Here is a 19,806-nt window from a genome sequence, read left to right as displayed (position 1 = left end):
TTTCTTATTGGCCTTATCATGTTTCAGATGCTGACAGAAATTCGGATTTTATTGTGATTATAATGTGGGCTCACAGTGTATGTTCCCTGCGCAAGATTTGTGTATATTATTTCCCAGCAATCCTATGGCTTATTTTTCAGAGTCCTGGTTGAACGTCGCTGAAGTAAGGATGCTGGGACTGTTTGAAAAATGTTCATTTTAGTTTTGGTTGGTCATATAGTGTTGTAAGTCTTTCTTCTTTTATATATTTATGTTTTGCTGAAGACGGCCCTTGGACATAGGGCCAAAATATTCATTCAAAAAATTTAAACTGTCTTACGAAAAGAATTCCCTATTGTTCTTCTTGTTTTTGATGTTTGTATTCAATAGCTGAGACAGTTTTGTCCATCTATCGAATTATATTTTTGAAATTTCCCCTGAAATGTTTATAGACTGAAAGAAAGTGAAATAAGTAAGGAAAATGCGAAAATTTTCGTATTGTCAGGCAAGTTTAGATATCATTCTGGCTCGTTGAATAGATAGATCTAAAACCACAGTTTATAGAATTAGTTAATTATATAAACTGTATCTAAAACTAATGAATCCAATGATGCAAGCGCTTTTAATGTAAGTTAAAACTATATGGTTTTGAAAAATCACGTGTTTCACAGGGAACATTAACTTTAAGAATAATCTACTCCAATCCAAAGTAAATCCGAAATTTCGACATCAGGGGGGGGGGGGGTGTACAAAAAAGCTTTGAAAACACATACAAAAATTTCAAAAGCTTTTTTGTTACGTTTTTACAAATCGGATAGACTTTTCGGGGGGCGGGGGGTCAAATCCACCAGCTCCTGGATCAAACAGTTCGTGGCAACGAACAGTAAGTAAGGAGCGACCCGGCTCAATAGAACCGAAACTCTAAAAACGGAATTTTGATACCAATAAATACATCAAAAGAATGAGATTTTAATGTTGATTTCAAATATATAAGTTTCACCAAGTTTAGTTTTACCCATCAAAAATTACGAGCCTGGGAAAATTTGCCTGATTTTCGAAAAAAGGATAAAACACCCCCTAAAAGTTATAGAACCTCAATGAAAATCACACCATCAGATACAGAATATCAGAGAACCCTACTATAGAGGTTTCAAGCTCCCATCTGCAAAAATTTGAAATTTTGTATTTTTTGCCAGAAAAAAGATCACGGATGCGTGTTTATTTGTTTTGTTTTTTCCCAGGGGTGATCGTATCGACCCAGTGGTCCTAGAAGATCGAAAGAAGGCTCATTCAAACGGGATTTAAAATTTCTAGTGCCCTTTTCAAGAGACCAAAAAATGCAGGGCAACTAGGCCCCCTCCCACGCTCATTTTTTTTCCCAAAGTCACCCGATCAAAATTTTTAGATAGCCATTTTGTTCAGCATGATCGAGAATATAATAAATATGTCTATTAGGATGAATTAATCCCCTAAAGTCCACGGGGGGAGAGCTAAAAGTTATGACCTTTACACAATGTTTACACACAGTATTGGTTATTGGGAAGCATACAGACATTTTCAGGGGGATTTTCTCTGGTAGAGGGGGGGGTGGTCGGAGGTTATGTAGGAGGATCTTTCCATGGAGGACGTTTTCATGGGGGAAGGGACATTGCTATGAGGGGGGGGGGGTGCCAGATTTTCCATCATTATTTAAAAACGATCAAAAATTAAATAAAAAAACAAGTTTTTCAACTGAAAGTAAGGAGCAACATCAAGACTTAAAACGAACAGAAATTATTACGTATATGATTGGGTTCGCCCACTAGTCATAGCTCGCTCTTTAAGCCAAAGATTTTTTAGTACTTTCATAAGAGCTATTTATTCTAATTAACGGCCTTTGTGATTAAGGGGTAATTTTTAAAGAATTGGAACAAAATTCGAATTTTAGTGTAAAGAGCGAGGTATTGACTAGGGGGCGAACCCCCTAATATATGTATTAAAATATATGAATATAATAGTTCGTTACGTAAGTTAATTCGCAAGTCACGTATATTTTTTAATAATAAAAACGTTCGTAAATAAAATTAAACAACTTTCGAGAAAGCCATTTAACCAAATAAACGTAAAATTAGTATGCAAATTGTGTTTTAATTATTCATGCACAGTGAGCCAAAATCAAAACCTGTATTAATTCAAAAACGTTCAAAAATTGAATAAATAAATAACAAGTTTTTTTAACTGAAAGTAAGGAGCAACATTAAAACTTAAAACGAACAGAAATTATTCCGTATATGAAAGGGGCTCGCTCTTTACGCTAAAGTTTTTTATTGTTTAAAAAAATAAAGTTGTGAGACAGAGTCAAACTTTAGCGTAAAGAGCAAGGCGTTGAGGAGGGGACACCCCTTTCATATATGGAATAATTTCTGTTCGTTTTCAAGTTTTAATGTTGCTCCTTACTTTCAGTTAAAAAAAAACTTGTTTTTTTTATATTTAATACGGTCTAGATCGACATCAAGATGTGATTGAAGAGCGTCAAGTATTTTATATCGAACTCTTATACATTAAACTACTTTACATCAAAACTCATCAACAACCATGCAATTGTACATCTAACCTCAATGCTTAACCGTAGGAGAAACTGGAAAGGTTCCGAGAACCTTTATAACGGGAGAAAACTGCGTCAATACATAATTAGATAAGGCTAATAACATTTATAAATATTTCGGTTCATTCAATGTTGCAGGAGTCGTTATAAAATTGTACTTTGATGGTTATTTAGGAAGGCTATTAAATGACAACATTAACAACATTTTTATTATACAACATTAACATTTCAAATATCGGTTACATGTTTTTTTATTTTAGTTTATAAATGAACAAAAAGAATTAATAATTCTTTAAACTAGAGGCATATTGGGATGATCTACTTTAAGCACACATATTTTAATCGATTTTTCAAATTTCCTAGGATTTTCACATAACTAGGTCTAAACTAAGTGTTTTGGTGAAAACCACCCACCTTCGGAGTATATTTCATCATGCAGACCCAATCAAATTTACATGTCAGAATTGTGCCAGTTCATTAGGACAGGCAAACTGGCAAGGGGGGAGGGTTTACACACATAGCTGGGTTTGAACTAAGTGTTTTGGTGAAAACCACCCCCCTTCGGAGTATATTTTATCATGCATATCCAATCAGATTTACATGTCAGAATTATGCCTGTACATTGGGAACAGGTAAGCTGGAAACGGGGGGGGGGGCTTCGAGCCCTTTTTCCTCCTTTAGGGTGGTTCCGATGATTTCTTATGTTTTTATACGGTTCTTATTAATTTTACTTTTTTTTCTGAATTTCACCTCCTTCCCCTGAAATTTTGGGTCCCCAAAAATTTTATGCGTACATCCTTCCAATGGGAAAAAACTGAGTTTTTTCTTGGTTTGAGAACTGAAACATATATGATTGTAATACAAATTTCCAAGCTGATATTTATTTCTCTAATTTTCCTGAGTCAAAATTTCACCCCCATCCAAATTCATGTTTAGCCCCGTTTTCATAAAATTTGGGTATTTGGATGTTTCAAAAATTGAAATCCGAATCCAAAGGAGAGCTTTCTAGTATAATTTTGCGCGCGAAAATCAAAACTATATTTTGTATTCCTAGTTTTTATTCTTTAATATTTTGGAAGTTTTTGGTTTGTCTGAAATACCAAAATTGGTAGGGGGAATAACCCTCCCCCATAAAAAAACGTAACTCCACCATCATTTTTTTAGCGCACAGAACAGTATTAGGAAACTTTCCTGAACAACAGTCTTCTTTCCTCTTTCTAATCCTAATCGGGAATTACCGGAAATTTCCGAACAGTAGCCTTTGTTACACTGAGGAAGAAGATTAAATTTTTTTAGGTTCGTAAGTTGTAACAAACGATTCCGGTATAACTTTTAATACTAAATTTAAGAATGTCACCATCATACCTCTTTATCACCTACACTTTATTTGCAACAATTTATGATTTTTCACCCAAAACACTAGAATTCGCAAATCTTATTAAAACCTTAATTATAAGACTTCTTTAAGGGATTGAAGATTTTAAATCCAAATCTTCCCCAGTTTGGAGAATTAACTTGACGCAAAAACTTGGGACAGGCATTTACGTCGGGGGAGTGGGCTTCAAAAGCATGCTACCTGAAAATTTACTACAGTTTCTCACATATAATCCACCCAGTTTTAACATTACTTCAAAAGCTCTGATCCTCCACAACCTGAAAATATTCTCTCTGTAGGTGACAGAAAAAAAAAAGAAAAAAAGATTGCATTTCCAAATTGATAAGCATAAAAATCTACTCTGAAAGCACAATGACACTTCCTTGACCCGGAAACTGAGATTTCCCAGCGTTATTACAGAGCAAGTAATTAGTCATAATGACCGGGTATTATGAAAAACAACCAAGTGATAATTTTATCCATTTTTTCGTTACTAATTTAAAAAACTTTTTCCACAAAATATGTTTTTCAAAGAAAAGTAAAGAACTCCATTAAACAAAAAATGAGCAAAAATAAAATCAAATAATCTACCAAGCGTGAAACTACCACAAATCAGCATCGATAAATAAATCAAACCCAAAACGAACAGAAATTACAATAATTAACCAAGTCAAACTCAAAACGAGCAGAAATTAACATTAGTTGGGCGCAAAACCCCTATGCCTTCCCAAGGCCAGATGAAAATTTGCACTTTACTGAAAAAATATAAATGTTTTTACTTTTATAACTTTAATAAATCCAATAATATGAACATTTTGATTACTAAATATATTAAATGTTTATTGAACACAAATGCACATTCATTTGTATTTTTTTCAGCAAAGTGCAAATTTTATCTGGCCTTGGGATGGCATAGGGGTTTTGCGCCCAACTTATGTTAATTTCTGCTCGTTTTTCGAAGAGCGCTTTTCGAAGTTTCTATGACAACTTCTTCGATACGAAGTGACCTGCTGCTCTAAAGGAAAAAAATATTAAGTAATACATTTTGCCAATATCATCCTCATGTGCCCCCAGATATAACTTAAAACTCTTGCTCAGGGGGTTGTGGGTGAGTGCCCTCCTCTTTACTTAGTCGCTGTTTCGTGTCTCATTCTCGAGTGTCCCCGTTCTTTACCTGGGCTGCGCGATCGTGCTGCCTGTGATTTATACAACAGCTTTCTATATAAACCTTATATACCCCCTGGGCATAACTTACAACCCTTGCACTGAGGGCTCTGAAGGGGTTATCATCCTGAAAGACCTAATTTCCAGAACATTCATCTACGTTGAACAAAATAAATATCTCAAAATTTTGATTGGATGTGTTTTGGAAAATGGTGGGCGTGAGAGGGGCGTTAGTCGCTATCCAATCACTTTCAACTATTAAAAAAGGCACCAGCCCTTTCAATTTCCACTTTAATGAGCCCTTTTGAAGTTTCTAAGACAACACTTTCAATAAAACTTTATGTACACCCAGGACTTAACTTCCACCCGTTGCCCTGAGGGCTGTGGGGGGGAGGGGTTGTCATTCTTTAGGACCTAATTTCCAAAACTTTCAACAACGTGGAATAGAATGACTATCAAAACATTTTGATTGGATATGTGTGGGAAAAGGTGGGCGTCAGAGGGGGGTTAGTTGCCCTCAAATCACTTTCGACTATTAAAAAGGGTACTATCCCTTTGAATTTGAAATCGAATGAGCCCTTTTTCAAGTTTCTACTACAAATATTTCAATAAAAACCTTATATACCCCCAGGGCATAACTTATAATCCTTACCCTGAGGGTTGTGGGGGAGTTTCCTCCTCAAAAATATATTTTATATCTGGAAATCAATTACGCTGAACAAAAAAGCTATCTCAAAATTTTTATTGGATGTGTTTGGGGAATGAGGGGCGTGGGGGGGGGGGGGCTAGTTACCCTCCAATAACTTTCGACTATTAAAAAGGGCACTAGCCCTTTGAATTTCCAATCGAATGAGCTTTTTTTGAAGTTTTTACGACAACGCCTTCTTTAAAAACCTTATATATCCCCAGGGGATAACTTAAAACCCTTGCCCTGAGGGCTGTGTGTCCCTGAGGGCTATGTTTTTGAGTGTCCCCCTCAAAAACATATTTTCTATCTGGAAATCAACTACGCTGAACAAAATTGCTATCTCAAAATTTTGATTGGATGTGTTTGGGGAAATGATGGGCGTGGGAGGGGGGGCTAGTTGCCCTCCAATCACTTTCGACTATTAAAAAGGTCACTAGCCATTTGAATTTCCAATCGAATGAGACTTTTTTAAAGTTTCTACGACAACACCTTCTATAAAAACCTTATACACCCCCAGGGCATAACTTAAAACCCTTGCCCCAAGGGTTGTCGGGGAGTTTCCTCCTCAAAAACATATTTTCTATCTGGAAATCAACTACGCTGAACAAAATGTCTATCTCAAAAATTTTGATTGGCTTTGTTTTGGGTACTGCTGGGCGTGGGGGAGGGGGGCTAGTTGCCCTTCAATCACTTTCGACTATTAAAAAGGATTATAGCCCTTCGAATTTCCAATCGAATGAGCCTTTTTTGAAGTTTCTATGACAACGCATTCTATAAAAACATTATATGCCCCCAGGGCATAACTTAAAACCCTTGCCCTGAGGGTTGTGGGGGAGTGTCCTCCTCAAAAACATATTTTCTATGTGGAAATCAACTACGCTGAACGAAATGGCTATCTCAAAATTTTGATTGGCTGTGTTTGGGGGAAGGCTGGGCGGGGGGGGGATAGTTGCCCTCCAATCACTTTCGACTATCAAAAAGGGCACTAGCCCTTTGAATTTCCAATCGAATGAGCCATTTTTTAAGTTTCTAAGACAACGCCTTCTATAAAAACCTTATATGCCCCCAGGGCATAACTTAAAACCCTTGCCCTGAGGGTTGTGGGGGAGTGTCCTCCTCAAAAATATATTTTCTATTTGGAAATCAACTACGCTGAACAAAAAGGCTATCACAAAATTTTGAGTGGATGGAAATGATTGGCGTGGGGAGGGGGGGAGGCTTTGCCCTCCTATCACTTTCGACCATTAAAAAGGGCACTAGCCCTTTGAATTTCCAATCGAATGAGCCTGTTTTGAACTTTCTACGACAACGCCTTCTATAAAAACCTTATATGCCCCCAGGGCATAACTTAAAACCCTTGCCCTGAGGGTTGTGGGGGAGTGTCCTCCTCAAAACATATTTTTTATCTGGAAATCCACTATGCTGAACAAAATGGCTATCTCAAAAATTTGATTGGATATGTTTGGGGGAATGATAGACGTGGGGGGGGCCTAGTTGCCCTCCAATCACTTTCGACTGTGAAAAATGGCACTAGAACTCTCAATTTCCAATCAAATGAGGCCCTTTTGAAGTTTCTACAACGACCCCTTCCAAATGAAGAGCCCTGCTCTAAAGGAAAAAGAACAATACATAGTATATTATGCCAACATCGTTCTTATATGCCCTCAGGGCATAACTTAAATCCCTTGCCCCGAGGGTTGTGGGGGAGTGTCCTCCTCAAAAACATATTTTCTATCTGGAAATCAACTACGCTGAACAAAGTGGCTATCTCAAAATTTTGATTGGGTGTGTTTGGAGGAATGATGGGCGTGGGGGAGGGGGGGCTAGTTGCCCTCCAATCACTTTTGACTATCAAAAAGGGCGCTATCGCTTTGAATTTCCAATCGAATGAGCCTTTTTGAAGCTTCTACTACAAAGCCTTCTATAAAAACCTTATATGCCCCCAGGGCATAATTTAAAAAGCTTGCCCTGAGGGTTGTGGGGGAGTGTCCTCCTCAAAAATATATTTTCTGTTTGGAAATCAACTACGCTGAACAAAATGGCTATCTCAAAATTTTGATTGGATGGAAATGATGGGCGTGGGGGGGGGCTAGTTGCCCTCCAATCACTTTCGACTATTAAAAAGGGTATTAGCCCTTTGAATTTCCAATCAAATGAGCCTGTTTTGAAGTTTCTACGACAACGCCTTCTATAAAAACCTTATGTGCCCCCAGGGCATAACTTAAAACCCTTGCCCTGAGGGTTGTGGGGGAGTGTCCTCCTCAAAAACATATTTTTTATCTGGAACTCCACTATGCTGAACAAAATGGCTATCTCAAAATTTTGATTGGATGTGTTTGGCGGAATGATGGGCGTGGGGGGGGGGGGCTAGTTTCCATCCAATCACTTTTGACTATGAAAAAGGGCACTAGAACTCTCAATTTCCAATCGAATGAGGCCCTTTTGAAGTTTCTACAACGACCCCTTCCATATGAAGAGCCCTGCTTTAAAGGAAAAAGAATAATACATAGTATATTATGCCAACATCGTTCTTATATGCCCTCAGGGCATAAATTTAAACCCTTGCCCCGAGGGTTGTGGGGGAGTGTCCTCCTCAAAAACATATTTTCTATCAGGAAATCAGCTAAGCTGAACCAAATGGCTATCTCAAAATTTTTATTGGATGTGCTTGGGGGAATAATGGGGGTAGGGGGGGGGGCTAGTTGCCCTCCCATCACTTTTGACTATTAAAAAGGGCACTAGCCACTCCCATTCCCAATCGAATGAGCCCTTTTCGAAGTTTCTACGACAACTCCTTCGATACGAAGTGCCCGGCTGAAGAAAAAAAATACATTGTGCCCACATCGTGCTTTACTTAGGCAGCGCGCTAGCGCTGCCTATGAAATCTATTAGTCACTATTAATTGGCTAGACATTACCTCTTATCAACAAAGCAGAATACTAAGTTGGAAACAATTTCGCATTTGTTGTATGTGACATGAATAAGATGTTCACTGTTTTAAGTTCTGAGGTAGCATATCCGACTAAAACAGTACGACTATAGGTGATTGTATTTCATGACTAAAGAAAACCTTTAGTTTCCTGTAGTCAAAATCATTAGCATCTCGCTGAAACAGTTTGCTTTTCAAGTCACTTCTAAAAGTGATTCTAAAAGAGAAATTTTTATTAACCCCCCCCCCATCTCCCACAAAATTGTTAGGCCAAATTAAAAAAAATTCTAATTTATAAACAACATTATTTTCAATTTATTAACATTTATTTTTTTAATCATTGTTTAATTTATTATTTAATCAATATTAATTATGTTAATTTTTTTATTTCTAATTTATTCTTATTTTAATAACTAATTATTAATTTACTAATTATTTGTATTCATTAACTGCGTCGTCTACTTTATTTCAATAAAATTAAAATTTCAAAAATTACGAAATGATTATAACTGTTAGATTGTTTATTTGAAATTTTGTGCCCCTTAAATTTCTGCACCCGGAGTATGTACCCCCTCTGCCCTCTCCTAAAACCACCTCAGTCCGCCCTATTCTTTTCATTAATTTGGAGAAAGCAACTTCATCAAATAGTTCGTGGTAACGAACTGCAAGTAAGGAGCGACCCGGCTCAATAGTAACCAAAACTCTAAAAAATGGAATTTTGACACCAGTAGATGTATCAAAAGAATCGGATTTTTATTCTGATTTCAAATATGTAAGTTTCATCAAGTTTAGTGTTACCCATCAAAAGTTACGAATTTTTTATTGTTATAAAAAATAAAGTTTTGAGACAGTCAATCTTTAGCGTAAAGAGCGTGGCGCTGAGGAGGGTACAGCCCATTTCATAAACGGAATAATTTCTGTTCGTTTTAATTTTTATTGACGCTCCTTACTTTCAGTTAAAAAAAAACTTTTTTTTTTAATTTATCGGAGAGGATCTTCTTTTGAATGATAGGCAATTTTGTGTCTTATGACGACAAGTTTGTCATGGTTGTAGCGGTAGCTGCAACCTAGTAAAGAGCAAACCACAGCCCATAGTAACCAAAAATTAAAAAACACGTTTAGAAAAAAACTATTTAGTGAAAACGGTCAAAAACCTAATAATGGGAAATACAGCCCCCCTCCTTTAATAACAAGGAAAATGACTTTTTTGCATGAATTTTTAAGTAGCTCATTTCAAAAAATATTGATCAATATCCTTCCTTTAACTTCAACCATCAGAAAGTTCAAAATGGCACTAAAAACGGCACTTTTGGTGCCACGTCTCAGGTAGAAAAGCTGAAGCTAGTGGGCTACCAGTATAGAGTGATGTTTCATGGCTCATTTGAAAGCTATTGCTCGTATCTACGTGATGTTTATCAATTCTACCATCCGTAAGAGTGATATAGCACTAAAAACGATGCTTTTGATGTGACTTCTTAAGTAGAAAAGCTTGGAAGTATAAAAATAAATTATCATTGTAATAATTATGGCCCAAAACCCGTAAATGGAGGTTTGCAAGAACACTCTCACATGCTCCTCCTCCAACCCCTTGTAAGATATGCAATTAAGGTAAAAGCATTAATATATCAAATCAGATCATTAGAGGTGTGGTTCTGTTAGTACAGTGTTCGACTTCGAAATAGTGTCTTGCGTTCGATTCCTGCTTGGGTATTTTTTTTTTCAAGTATGATTTTCTCCCTGCTAGACGATCATTTTTAGATTATTGCATTGTTTTTATAAATTTGATGCACTCATTTTTTAAAGCATGTCCCAGGAAGGTATTTGGTCAAGTATTTTGATTCAAAAGGGAATAGAGGTCATCCAGTTCATGGTTTGCAACGACATTCTGAGTAGACCTCTAAATCCAAACCCCAACGGATGACATACTTTTGTCAAAATTCTGCGGGGAGGGGGGGGTCAAAGTTGGAGCCAATTTTCCCAAGTCAAAAGAGAATGACAGAGAAAACTGAAAAACTAGCCGTATAGAAATAAAAAAAGGTAAAGATGTACTAAAGAAAATTGACCTGTTTCAGTGGATGCTTGAATTATGCAAGCTTATCTTAGTTTTGACAACATTTTTGGAGAAACTAAAATTTCAGATGGAAGGGGGGGGGAATTGGGGTCTGAGGAATTGAGGTCTTGGAGGGGAAGTTGCCCCCTCTGCCCCATAGCAAATTACGCCCCTGACCCGAACTCCTTGCCACTAAGGGGTTGGTGAAGTGAAGGCATGTGGTTCTGGTGAAGTGAAGGCATGTGGTACTCAAAGTTGTATATAAAAAGAAGGATTACTTATTGTTATACTTACTTTATCAAATTATTTAATTGACAATTCTACCGTAATATTCTCTCCATACGTAAGGTTTTGCATCCAAAGAGGATGACACACAAATAAAAACAGTTCTGTAGGAGAATTCAGGTAATTCTTCCCAAAATTTTTGATTTTTGAATTGAAAACAAAATTAGTTTGTAATACCATTTATCAAACGGACACAAGAAATGATCTTTTTTTGAAATTTCCATTCATTTCTGAGTAATGAGTGACTTTTTATTTAAGGTCAGGTCAAATAAACCCCTAAGCCTAAAGGTACATTTCTGTTTAGGAAAATTTTCCACAAGTATGTCGATATACAAACCTGTCCGCTCAGTTAACATTTTGTGTCGAAGCTACTCGCCTGGACCTACTTTCTTAATTGTGACTAAATTTATTTTTTTTAAACAAAGAATTAAAGATCTATTTCTTCTTTTTTAATTTTTTTTCAAACAGTTCGTGGTAACGAACTGTAAGTAAGGAGCGACTCGGCTCAATGGTAACCGAAACTCTAAAAAATGGGATTTTGATACCAACAGATGCATCAAAAGAATCAGATTTTAATGCTGATTTCAAATATATAAGTTTCATCAAGTTTAGTCCCATTAAAAGTTACGCGCCTGAGAAAATTTGGCTGATTTTCAAAATAAAAGGGGGAAGTACCCCCTAAAAGTTATATAATCTTAATGAAATTCACAACATCAGATTCACCGTATCAGAGAACCTTACTGCAGTGGTTTCAAGCTCCTATCTGCAAAAATGTAGAGTTTTGTATTTTTTACCAGAAGAAAGATCAGGGATGCGGGTTTATTTGTTTGTTGTTTTTTCCAGGGGTGATCGTATCGACCCAGTAGTCCTAGAATATCGTGGGTGGGCTCATTGGAACGGAAATTAAAAGTTCTAGTGCCCTTTTTAAGTGACCAAAAAATATGGAGGTTAACTAGGCCCCATCCCACGCACGTTATGTGGGATGATCTTTCCACGAAGAAAGTTTCATGGGGGAAGGGACATTCCTATGAAGGGGCGCCAGATTTCCCAGCATTCTTTAAAAAAAAAAATTAAATAAAAAAAAATAAGTTTTTCAACTGAAAGTAAGGAGCAACATCACAACTTAAAACGAACAGAAAATATTACGTATATGATTGGGTTCACCCCCTAGTCAATACCTTGCTCTTTAAGCCAAAGATGTTTTAGTACTTTCGTAAGAGCTATTTATTCTAATTAACGGCCTTTGTGATTAAGGGTCATTTTTAAAGAATTTGAACAAAATTTGAAATTTAGCTTAAAGAGCAAGGTATTGACTAGGGGGTGAACTCGCTAATATACGCATTAAGAATATATGAATATAGAAGTTCGTTACGCAAGTTAATTCGTAAGTTACGTATATTTATTGCTAATAAAAACGTTTGTAAATAAAATTGAACAAGTTTCGAGAAAGCCATTTAACCAAATAAAAGTAAAATTAATATAAAAATTTTGTTGTAATTATTTATGTACGGTAAGCCAAAATCAAAACCTACACTAATTCAAAAACGTTCAAAAATTAAAAAAAAACAAGGTTTTTTAACTGAAAGAAAGTAACGACGTTAAAACTTAAAACGAACAGAAATTATTCCGTATACGAAAGGGGCTGTCCCCTCCTCAACGCCTCGCTCTTTACGTTAAAGTTTGACTTTCTCACAACTCCATTTTTTTTAAACAATAAAAAAATTCAACGTAAAGAGCGAGGCGTTGAGGAGAGGACAGCCCCTTTCATATACGGAATAATTTCTGTATTGGTATTTCTGTATAGTATTGGTTTTGGTTTATTGGAAAGCCATTTAGCACAGGAAAAATAAAATTAATATACAAATTTTGTTTTACTTATTCAATGACGTTGAGCCAAAATAAAAGCTGTATTAACTAAAAAACGATCAGAAATTAAATAAAAAAAACAAGTTTTTTTAACTGAAAGTAAGGAGCGACATTGAAACTTAAAACGAACATAAATTATTCCGTATATGTAAGGGGCTTTCCCTTCCCCAACGCCTCGCTCTTTACGCTAGAGTTAGACTCTGTGTTACAACTTTATTTTTTAAAACAATAAAAAACTTTAGCGTAAAGAGCGAGGCGTTGAGGAGGGGACAGCCCCTTTCATATATGGAATAATTTCTGTTCGTTTTAAGTTTTATTGTCGCTCCTTACTTTCAGTTAAAAAAACTTGTTTTTTTTATTTAATTTACAAAAAGAAACGACACTATGATTTGATTTTTTTTTTCCCAGCTCTAAACTTATTTTCCTTTAATTCTTGTCAGGCTTCTTAGTTAAGCTCCTTAATAAGGGTTGAGGTGTCTTATCTCCCCTAGATTGCAGGTGATTAGAAGTTATATAAAAAAATAAGTTCTCAACTGAAACTAACGACCAACATTAAAACGTGAAGCGAACAGAAATTATTCTGTATAAACAGAAAAAGTCATAGTGTGTTGTTTCTAAATTATGTTTTAATCAAAAACGAGTATAGATTAACTTAAAAAAAACAAAGTTTTTCCAAGTGAAGTAAAGGGCGAATAGACAAGTTCGAAGTGATGGAATCTTAGGACTAAAAACACGCTTTAGAATTTGTATCACAACTTAAGATCTTCCTCTTTATGGAGAGAAATAACTTGACTTCCAGAGTTCATATTACGGTTGATAAGTTCTTCAATTCGAGTGGAGTTAGGTAACACCAAGGTGTTGCCTCGTAATCAGTATATTATTTGACATGCTATGTACTGACTTTAAACAAATTATTTTTATGCCTAACTTTTTAATATAATATTAGTTGCATACTAAAAGCTAATGATATCACAGCTCCTGTAGAACAATAAAAAGCGTTATAGATTAGTTTGTTGTTGTGAGGCTACGTATTTACTTTTGACTCCTAAACCAATATTCTTGCTTTTATACTTGGCTTTTGTGTTTTCAGTAAAGCGCTAGTTATCTGTAATCCTACAAACACAGGGCAATATCACCAGTTGATTTATTTGCATTAGTTTTATTTATATATTTTAGATAGGTTGTGAAGTAATAATTTTTGTTCGTTTTAAGTTTCAACTTAGCTCTTTACTTCCCTTGGTAAAACTTAGTTTTTTAAAATTAATTAGAATAAGCATTGACGGTTCTCCTATTTGAAATTGCGACATCATCGTTTAAAGTTTAGCGACTGAGAAAAAATGTCTAAATGTGGGAGAAAATTAAGCAGCCCAGCCATATACATATTTCGTCTCCAGAGTTTATTGAAAAACACGGCACCATGCTGTGATAAGGCTTGTCTGGCTCGTGCAGTCGGCGGGGATGGTTCCTGTCCATAGATTTTGCACATCCAAATCAAGTTCTTTTACAAAATTAAATAAGAATAGAAATTATTACGCATATGAAGGGGGTTGCCCCCTCCTCAACACCTCGCTCTTTAAGCTAAAGTTTCTTAGTACTTTTAAAAAAGCGTCTTGTTGTTCTAATTAAACAGCCCTTGTGTTTCAGGAGTCATTCTTAAATAAGTGGGATAGATGAACATTGAAACTTTAGCGTAAAGAGCGAGGTATTGAGGAGGGGAACCCCCTTCATATGCGAAATAATTTCTGTTCATTTTAAGTTTTAATGTTGCTCCTTGCTTTCAGTTGGAAAAACTTGTTTTTTTATTTCATTTCTGATTGTTTTTTAAATAATGCCTGGAAATCTGACCCCACCTCCACGGAGAAACCCTCTCCCCATAGAAATATCCTCTACATAATTGAATCCCGGTGAAAATTTACCCCGAATAATACTCTTAACCACTCCGCACGTAAAATTAACACGGAAAAGAGAAAGCAAGACATATAAAAAGAAATTTGTATTAGAATTTTGGCAAATTCCCGTAGGGTATAATTTCCCCTAACAAGTTCGCTTCCTGGAAACTTCCCTCCCTATGGAAAAAGCCCCCAGCAAAAAATGTGTCCCCACCAACCGAAAGTGTATGCATGCATCCCAATAACAAATACTATGCGTAAACAATGGGTAAATTTCATAAATTAAAGACCTTACCCCTCGGGCTGCGGGGGGGGGGGTCATATTATTCCCAAAGGCATAGTTATTGGACCTTTCAACTATGATGAACAAAATGGCCATCTAAAACTGTTCATCAGATCATTTAGCAAAAAAAGGGGGGGGGGCCTGGGTGGCCTCCAATATTTATGGTCACTTAAAAAGGGCACTAGAAATTTTAATTTCCGTTCGAATGAGCCCTCTCCTGATATACTATACGATACAATCATCCCTGGGGAAAAGAACCCAACAAAATAACAAACATAAACACGCATCTGATCTTTCTTCTGGCAAAACATACAAATTCCACATTTTTGCAGATAGGAACTTGAAACTTATACATATACAATAGGGTTCTCCGATACGCTGAATCTGATGGTGTGATTATCATTAAACATCACTTGACTTTTAAGGGGTGTTTCCCCCTATTTTTTTTGGAAATCAGGGGAATTTTCTCGGGGTCGTAACCTTTGATGGGTTAGACTAAACTTAATGAAACTTATATATTTGAAATCAGTATAAAAAGCCGACTCTTGATATATCTATTGATATCAAAATTTCCTTTTTTAGAGTTTCGGTCACTATTGAGCTGGGCCGCTCCTTACGTACAGTTCGTTACCACGAACTGTTTGATCAGATTAGCGGGGGATGAAGGTTTTGGTTACCGAAACGTGACAATAAATCTGACCCAGATTTCGCGGCTACAAGCGACCTAAATCAATCTTTAAGAACTATGTAATTATCTCGTAGACCTTGACCAAGGACCTGATTTACTGTTGGGCAAGTAAAAGAAATGCTATCAGTAGTTATGTTGCGAGTAAATTGAAAAAAGAACCACAATTGGTGTATTATCGTCACTTTATTACCAGTCTTATTATCTTAGCTTGTAATACTTGTGCCACAGTTTTGATGGATAAAAACCGCAAATCAGCTGTTGTGCACTAGCATCTCAAGAACTAAAGTATGAGATGCAGTAACTGAATGTCACAATATACGCACAATTTATTGAAAAAATCGTATTATAAAGTCATTCATCAATTTCTGGCAACCAAATGCTTCTCAGCCAAAATTTCGCGCAAGCTACTAAACATTATTAGCCGTTGATTGAAATTTTCCAGGACACAGAGGAAACGGATAAAGGCTTAGTTTCAAAAAGGAATATTTAAAGGATGGGAAAATGGATGTTAGAAGTAAAGGCTGTAATATGCATAGAGCAAATCTTGAAAAGGTATTATGCTATTTTCTTAGACCCCAAACTCAGCCGTATTCTTATTATTTTTGGAGCCAAATTTTACAAAATTGTTCGAAAGAATCAAATTGATACTGAAAACACTTCCAGAATAAAAAAAAGAAGTTATTAATGAGTTATTCTTTGGTAATGAACTATTCCTGAAAAAGAATAGACCTATATAAGACATAGTTTTACTATTTGAAATTTCATTAAACATACTGAAACTTCAGGGAAGGTGGTTGGAAGGTAATTAAAGTGCACTTTTAGACTTGAACATCCTGGTTATTATAAATTCTAGGCAATTCTACGATAACTTTGTAGGGGGGGGGGGGGGGGAATCAGGCCTATCCTTCAGCCAGTGGCGCCAATTCATGAAAATTTAGGAGAGGGCAAAGATTTTTTTTTAAAATAAAAATACGAAAAAAAGGTTTTTCAAAATCCAGAGAGGGGTTCATTTTTGTCTTTTTTCTATTTAACTAAGAATACAAATTCTCAGATCTTGGGTTTAGGATTCTCCTCTCCTATTGCTTTCCTACATTAGGGGAAATGTTTTGCCAATTAAATAACAACGGTTTTCCAATGAGCCTATTTAGTCTTTTTTCTCTTACTTCCTTCCTTACTTTTGATTGTATAGATTAAGTAATAATATGATACCCAATTGTGTTTTTGATAACACAGTTTCTTTTAAAAATGTGGATGGTGAGCCTTAGGATTTGTAATCTGGCTTGTCCAAGCGAACTTACTATTCTCAGTGGAACACTTTTCCAGGGTAATAGTAATAAAGTATTTAAAAAAAATATAAATTTGAGAATTCTTAAAAATTATTTTAAACTTAGAGTTGCATTGAAAAAAGTGTAATCTCATCACAATAAACATTTTAAATTATATTAGAAACTTCTCCGCAATATGTCAAGAAAAAAAAATTACAAACCATGTTCTCACTGCCTCATTTTGATATCTTTCAGAAAACGCTGACACTAACTTGTTCCTGTTACAGCGAAAGCCAGCATAATACATTTTCCTTCAAGAAAGATATCGTATATTTTCTTCTTTTGTCCCAGAAATAAAATACATCATTACGTTGAAGTCCGTAATAAAGATAAAATCTAGACTACAGAGTCTAAAAATGCAAACATTAGTTTATCACAAAAATTTTGCGTCCGCACTATTTATTTTATATCATCATTAGTTTGCATCCTCATCATCAGTTGGTTTTGCTTAAAAAGAAATAACGTCGGAAAAATAGGTTTCTTAAAGTTCTTAGGTGGTAGAAAGATAGAGTGGACTACAATGAAGATGCTCTATAAAATCTCGCTGATATTAATAAAACAGAGTGTTAGTGAAATTCATCCAGCCAATAGCTGACGCGATGCTATAGAGCGGGTAGCGAAACAGATCAGTCAGTTGTTTTTTGGATGCTCACAAAAGAGCATGCGCTTTATTTTATTTTTTTTCTTGCCTGAAAGCAAGTAACTGCACCCAAGGCCCAATCCAGAGGAGGGATGGGGTTTGAACCAGCCCCACCCCAAAACCTTTGTCCGTCTAAAAAAAATGAATATAAACAAATGTTGATGTTTTTAAAGTTATTTATTGTAAATTTCACCCAACCCCCTGAACAAAAGTCCTGATTCCGCCCTTGACTATACTTCATTAAAGGAATTGTATGCTGTCAATATGTCTCATTAAAGGTGCAGAGTTTTTTACGTACTTATAGGCTACTCTGTTTTGTCACACGGCATGAAGATCGAATTGGAACTATCAGGAGATTAAACAAAAAACAAAAGGTGGTTTTAATCATACCGCAACTAGGATTAAGCAGAGAAACAACTGATTGCACGTGCGAGCTTCTACCGGCAAAAGTACAGATTCCAAGGATCGCCATTCACATTTTCAGAAGAAATATATTTTGGACCACCCACTGAAGTTTTCCTATTCTAACAGTATGAAAATCAAAATTTAATATTGTTTCTTTCGATTGTAGATTAAACTTGACCTAAGATTTTGCCAAACTGAAGTAAAGCCAAATATATAGGAGAATTAGCGTAAGGGCCCTCGACCTCCAGTGCGCAAGTATGATTATATGTTAGTAAGGATAATTGTAAAACTTTGCAAACCTACAAACACATAACGATTCCTTATATTAATAAATCTATAGAGCCTAAGAGATCAAGCTAAAATTAGTTTAATAAGTTGTTATATATATATATATATATATATATATATATATATATATATATATATATATATATATATATATATATATATATATATATATGTATATATATGCGAAATTTTAACATAAAGTTAGTCAAATCTAGTTTCTAAAAGCTTATTTTGTATTCAATATCCAAGATATCTTTGCCGTTTTGGAGGCATTAATATGCTAACCACAATGTAGCCAAATTTGTAATTTGACTCATCACATTAAAAATGGTTACTTAATTTAATTTATTATAAGGAAAGAAAAGCAGCATTGCACTCACGTGAAGGACCATCCAAAACTATCGAAAGGACATTTAGTCCCACCGTCACGGCGTAGAAGATGGGAAGTGCCCTCAAACCAGGAACTAATGGATTCGGACAGTTCAAAATCAGGTGCTTAATAGCCAAATAGAGACAGGAAGACATTATTCCTGACATCACCGGTGAAATAAACCAAGAAGCAACTATAGAAAGAAAAAGATTTGTGTTTTACAATACAAGTACAAACACAAAATAAGAACGGTGAAGATCAATAAATAATGAATTAAATAATAGTAAATAAATACTAATGAACAGGTAAAAAATCAAACAAACAAATAATAAAAATAATAAATATAAACAAAAAAGTAAGAGCTTCGTCCAAATCGTGGTTCTGTTTGTCTGTTTACAAAAACCTATGTTTTACAACAAGCACACAAATAAGCCCTTAAGTGCATTACAACATATAATCAATGGCACACATTTTTAGCTAACAAAAAATCTCAGTATCCTTAATACATAGCCTTATTGATTTGGGCCAAAAAATAATGATAATAATAAACAAAGAAATGAATGGGCTCTGATACGGAAAACGTAACACTACACGGGACAATCACAAACAACAAAAGTACGAAGAACAAAAGGGAAATCTTTTTGTAAGACAGTGGAGATAATTTGAATGAATATTTCGGCCCTATGTCCAAGGGCCGTCCTCAGCAAGACAAAAATATATAAAAGAAAAAAGACTCACAACAACATGCGACCAATAAAACCAAAAAAGTGGAAATTCTTTCAAAACAATCCTAGCATCATTACTTCAGCGAAGTTCAACCAGGACTCTCACAACAACATGCGACCAATAAAACCAAAAAAGTGGAAATTCTTTCAAAACAATCCTAGCATCATTACTTCAGCGAAGTTCAACCAGGACTCTACAGGCTACAATTGCGATTATTGCAACTAAAGTGATTAGAGAAGTGGCTGCTAAAGTTTATCCTAGCCTCTTGTTTG

At 35.5% G+C, this 19,806-nt stretch overlaps 1 protein-coding gene across 3 annotated transcripts in view; it reads right to left on the bottom strand.

The window, feature by feature from the left end:
• Positions 1 to 19,806, bottom strand: part of NaPi-III (Na[+]-dependent inorganic phosphate cotransporter type III) — a 163,317-nt gene that overhangs the window by 43,811 nt on the left and 99,700 nt on the right. For all 3 annotated transcript variants that reach the window (XM_089089477.1, XM_089089476.1, XM_089089478.1), the window contains exon 6: positions 18,819 to 19,001. In XM_089089477.1, the coding sequence (XP_088945603.1) occupies positions 18,819 to 19,001 (183 nt within the window). The remainder of the gene's footprint in view (positions 1 to 18,818; positions 19,002 to 19,806) is intronic.

Source organism: Artemia sp. Qi Xiang Cuo, chromosome 5 (assembly GCF_049724085.1).
Source record: "Artemia sp. Qi Xiang Cuo chromosome 5, ASM4972408v1, whole genome shotgun sequence".
NCBI classification, from domain to species: Eukaryota; Metazoa; Arthropoda; class Branchiopoda; order Anostraca; family Artemiidae; genus Artemia; species Artemia sp. Qi Xiang Cuo.
Note: the sequence above shows the minus strand (reverse complement) of the source record. Positions and strands in the feature narration are given on the sequence as shown.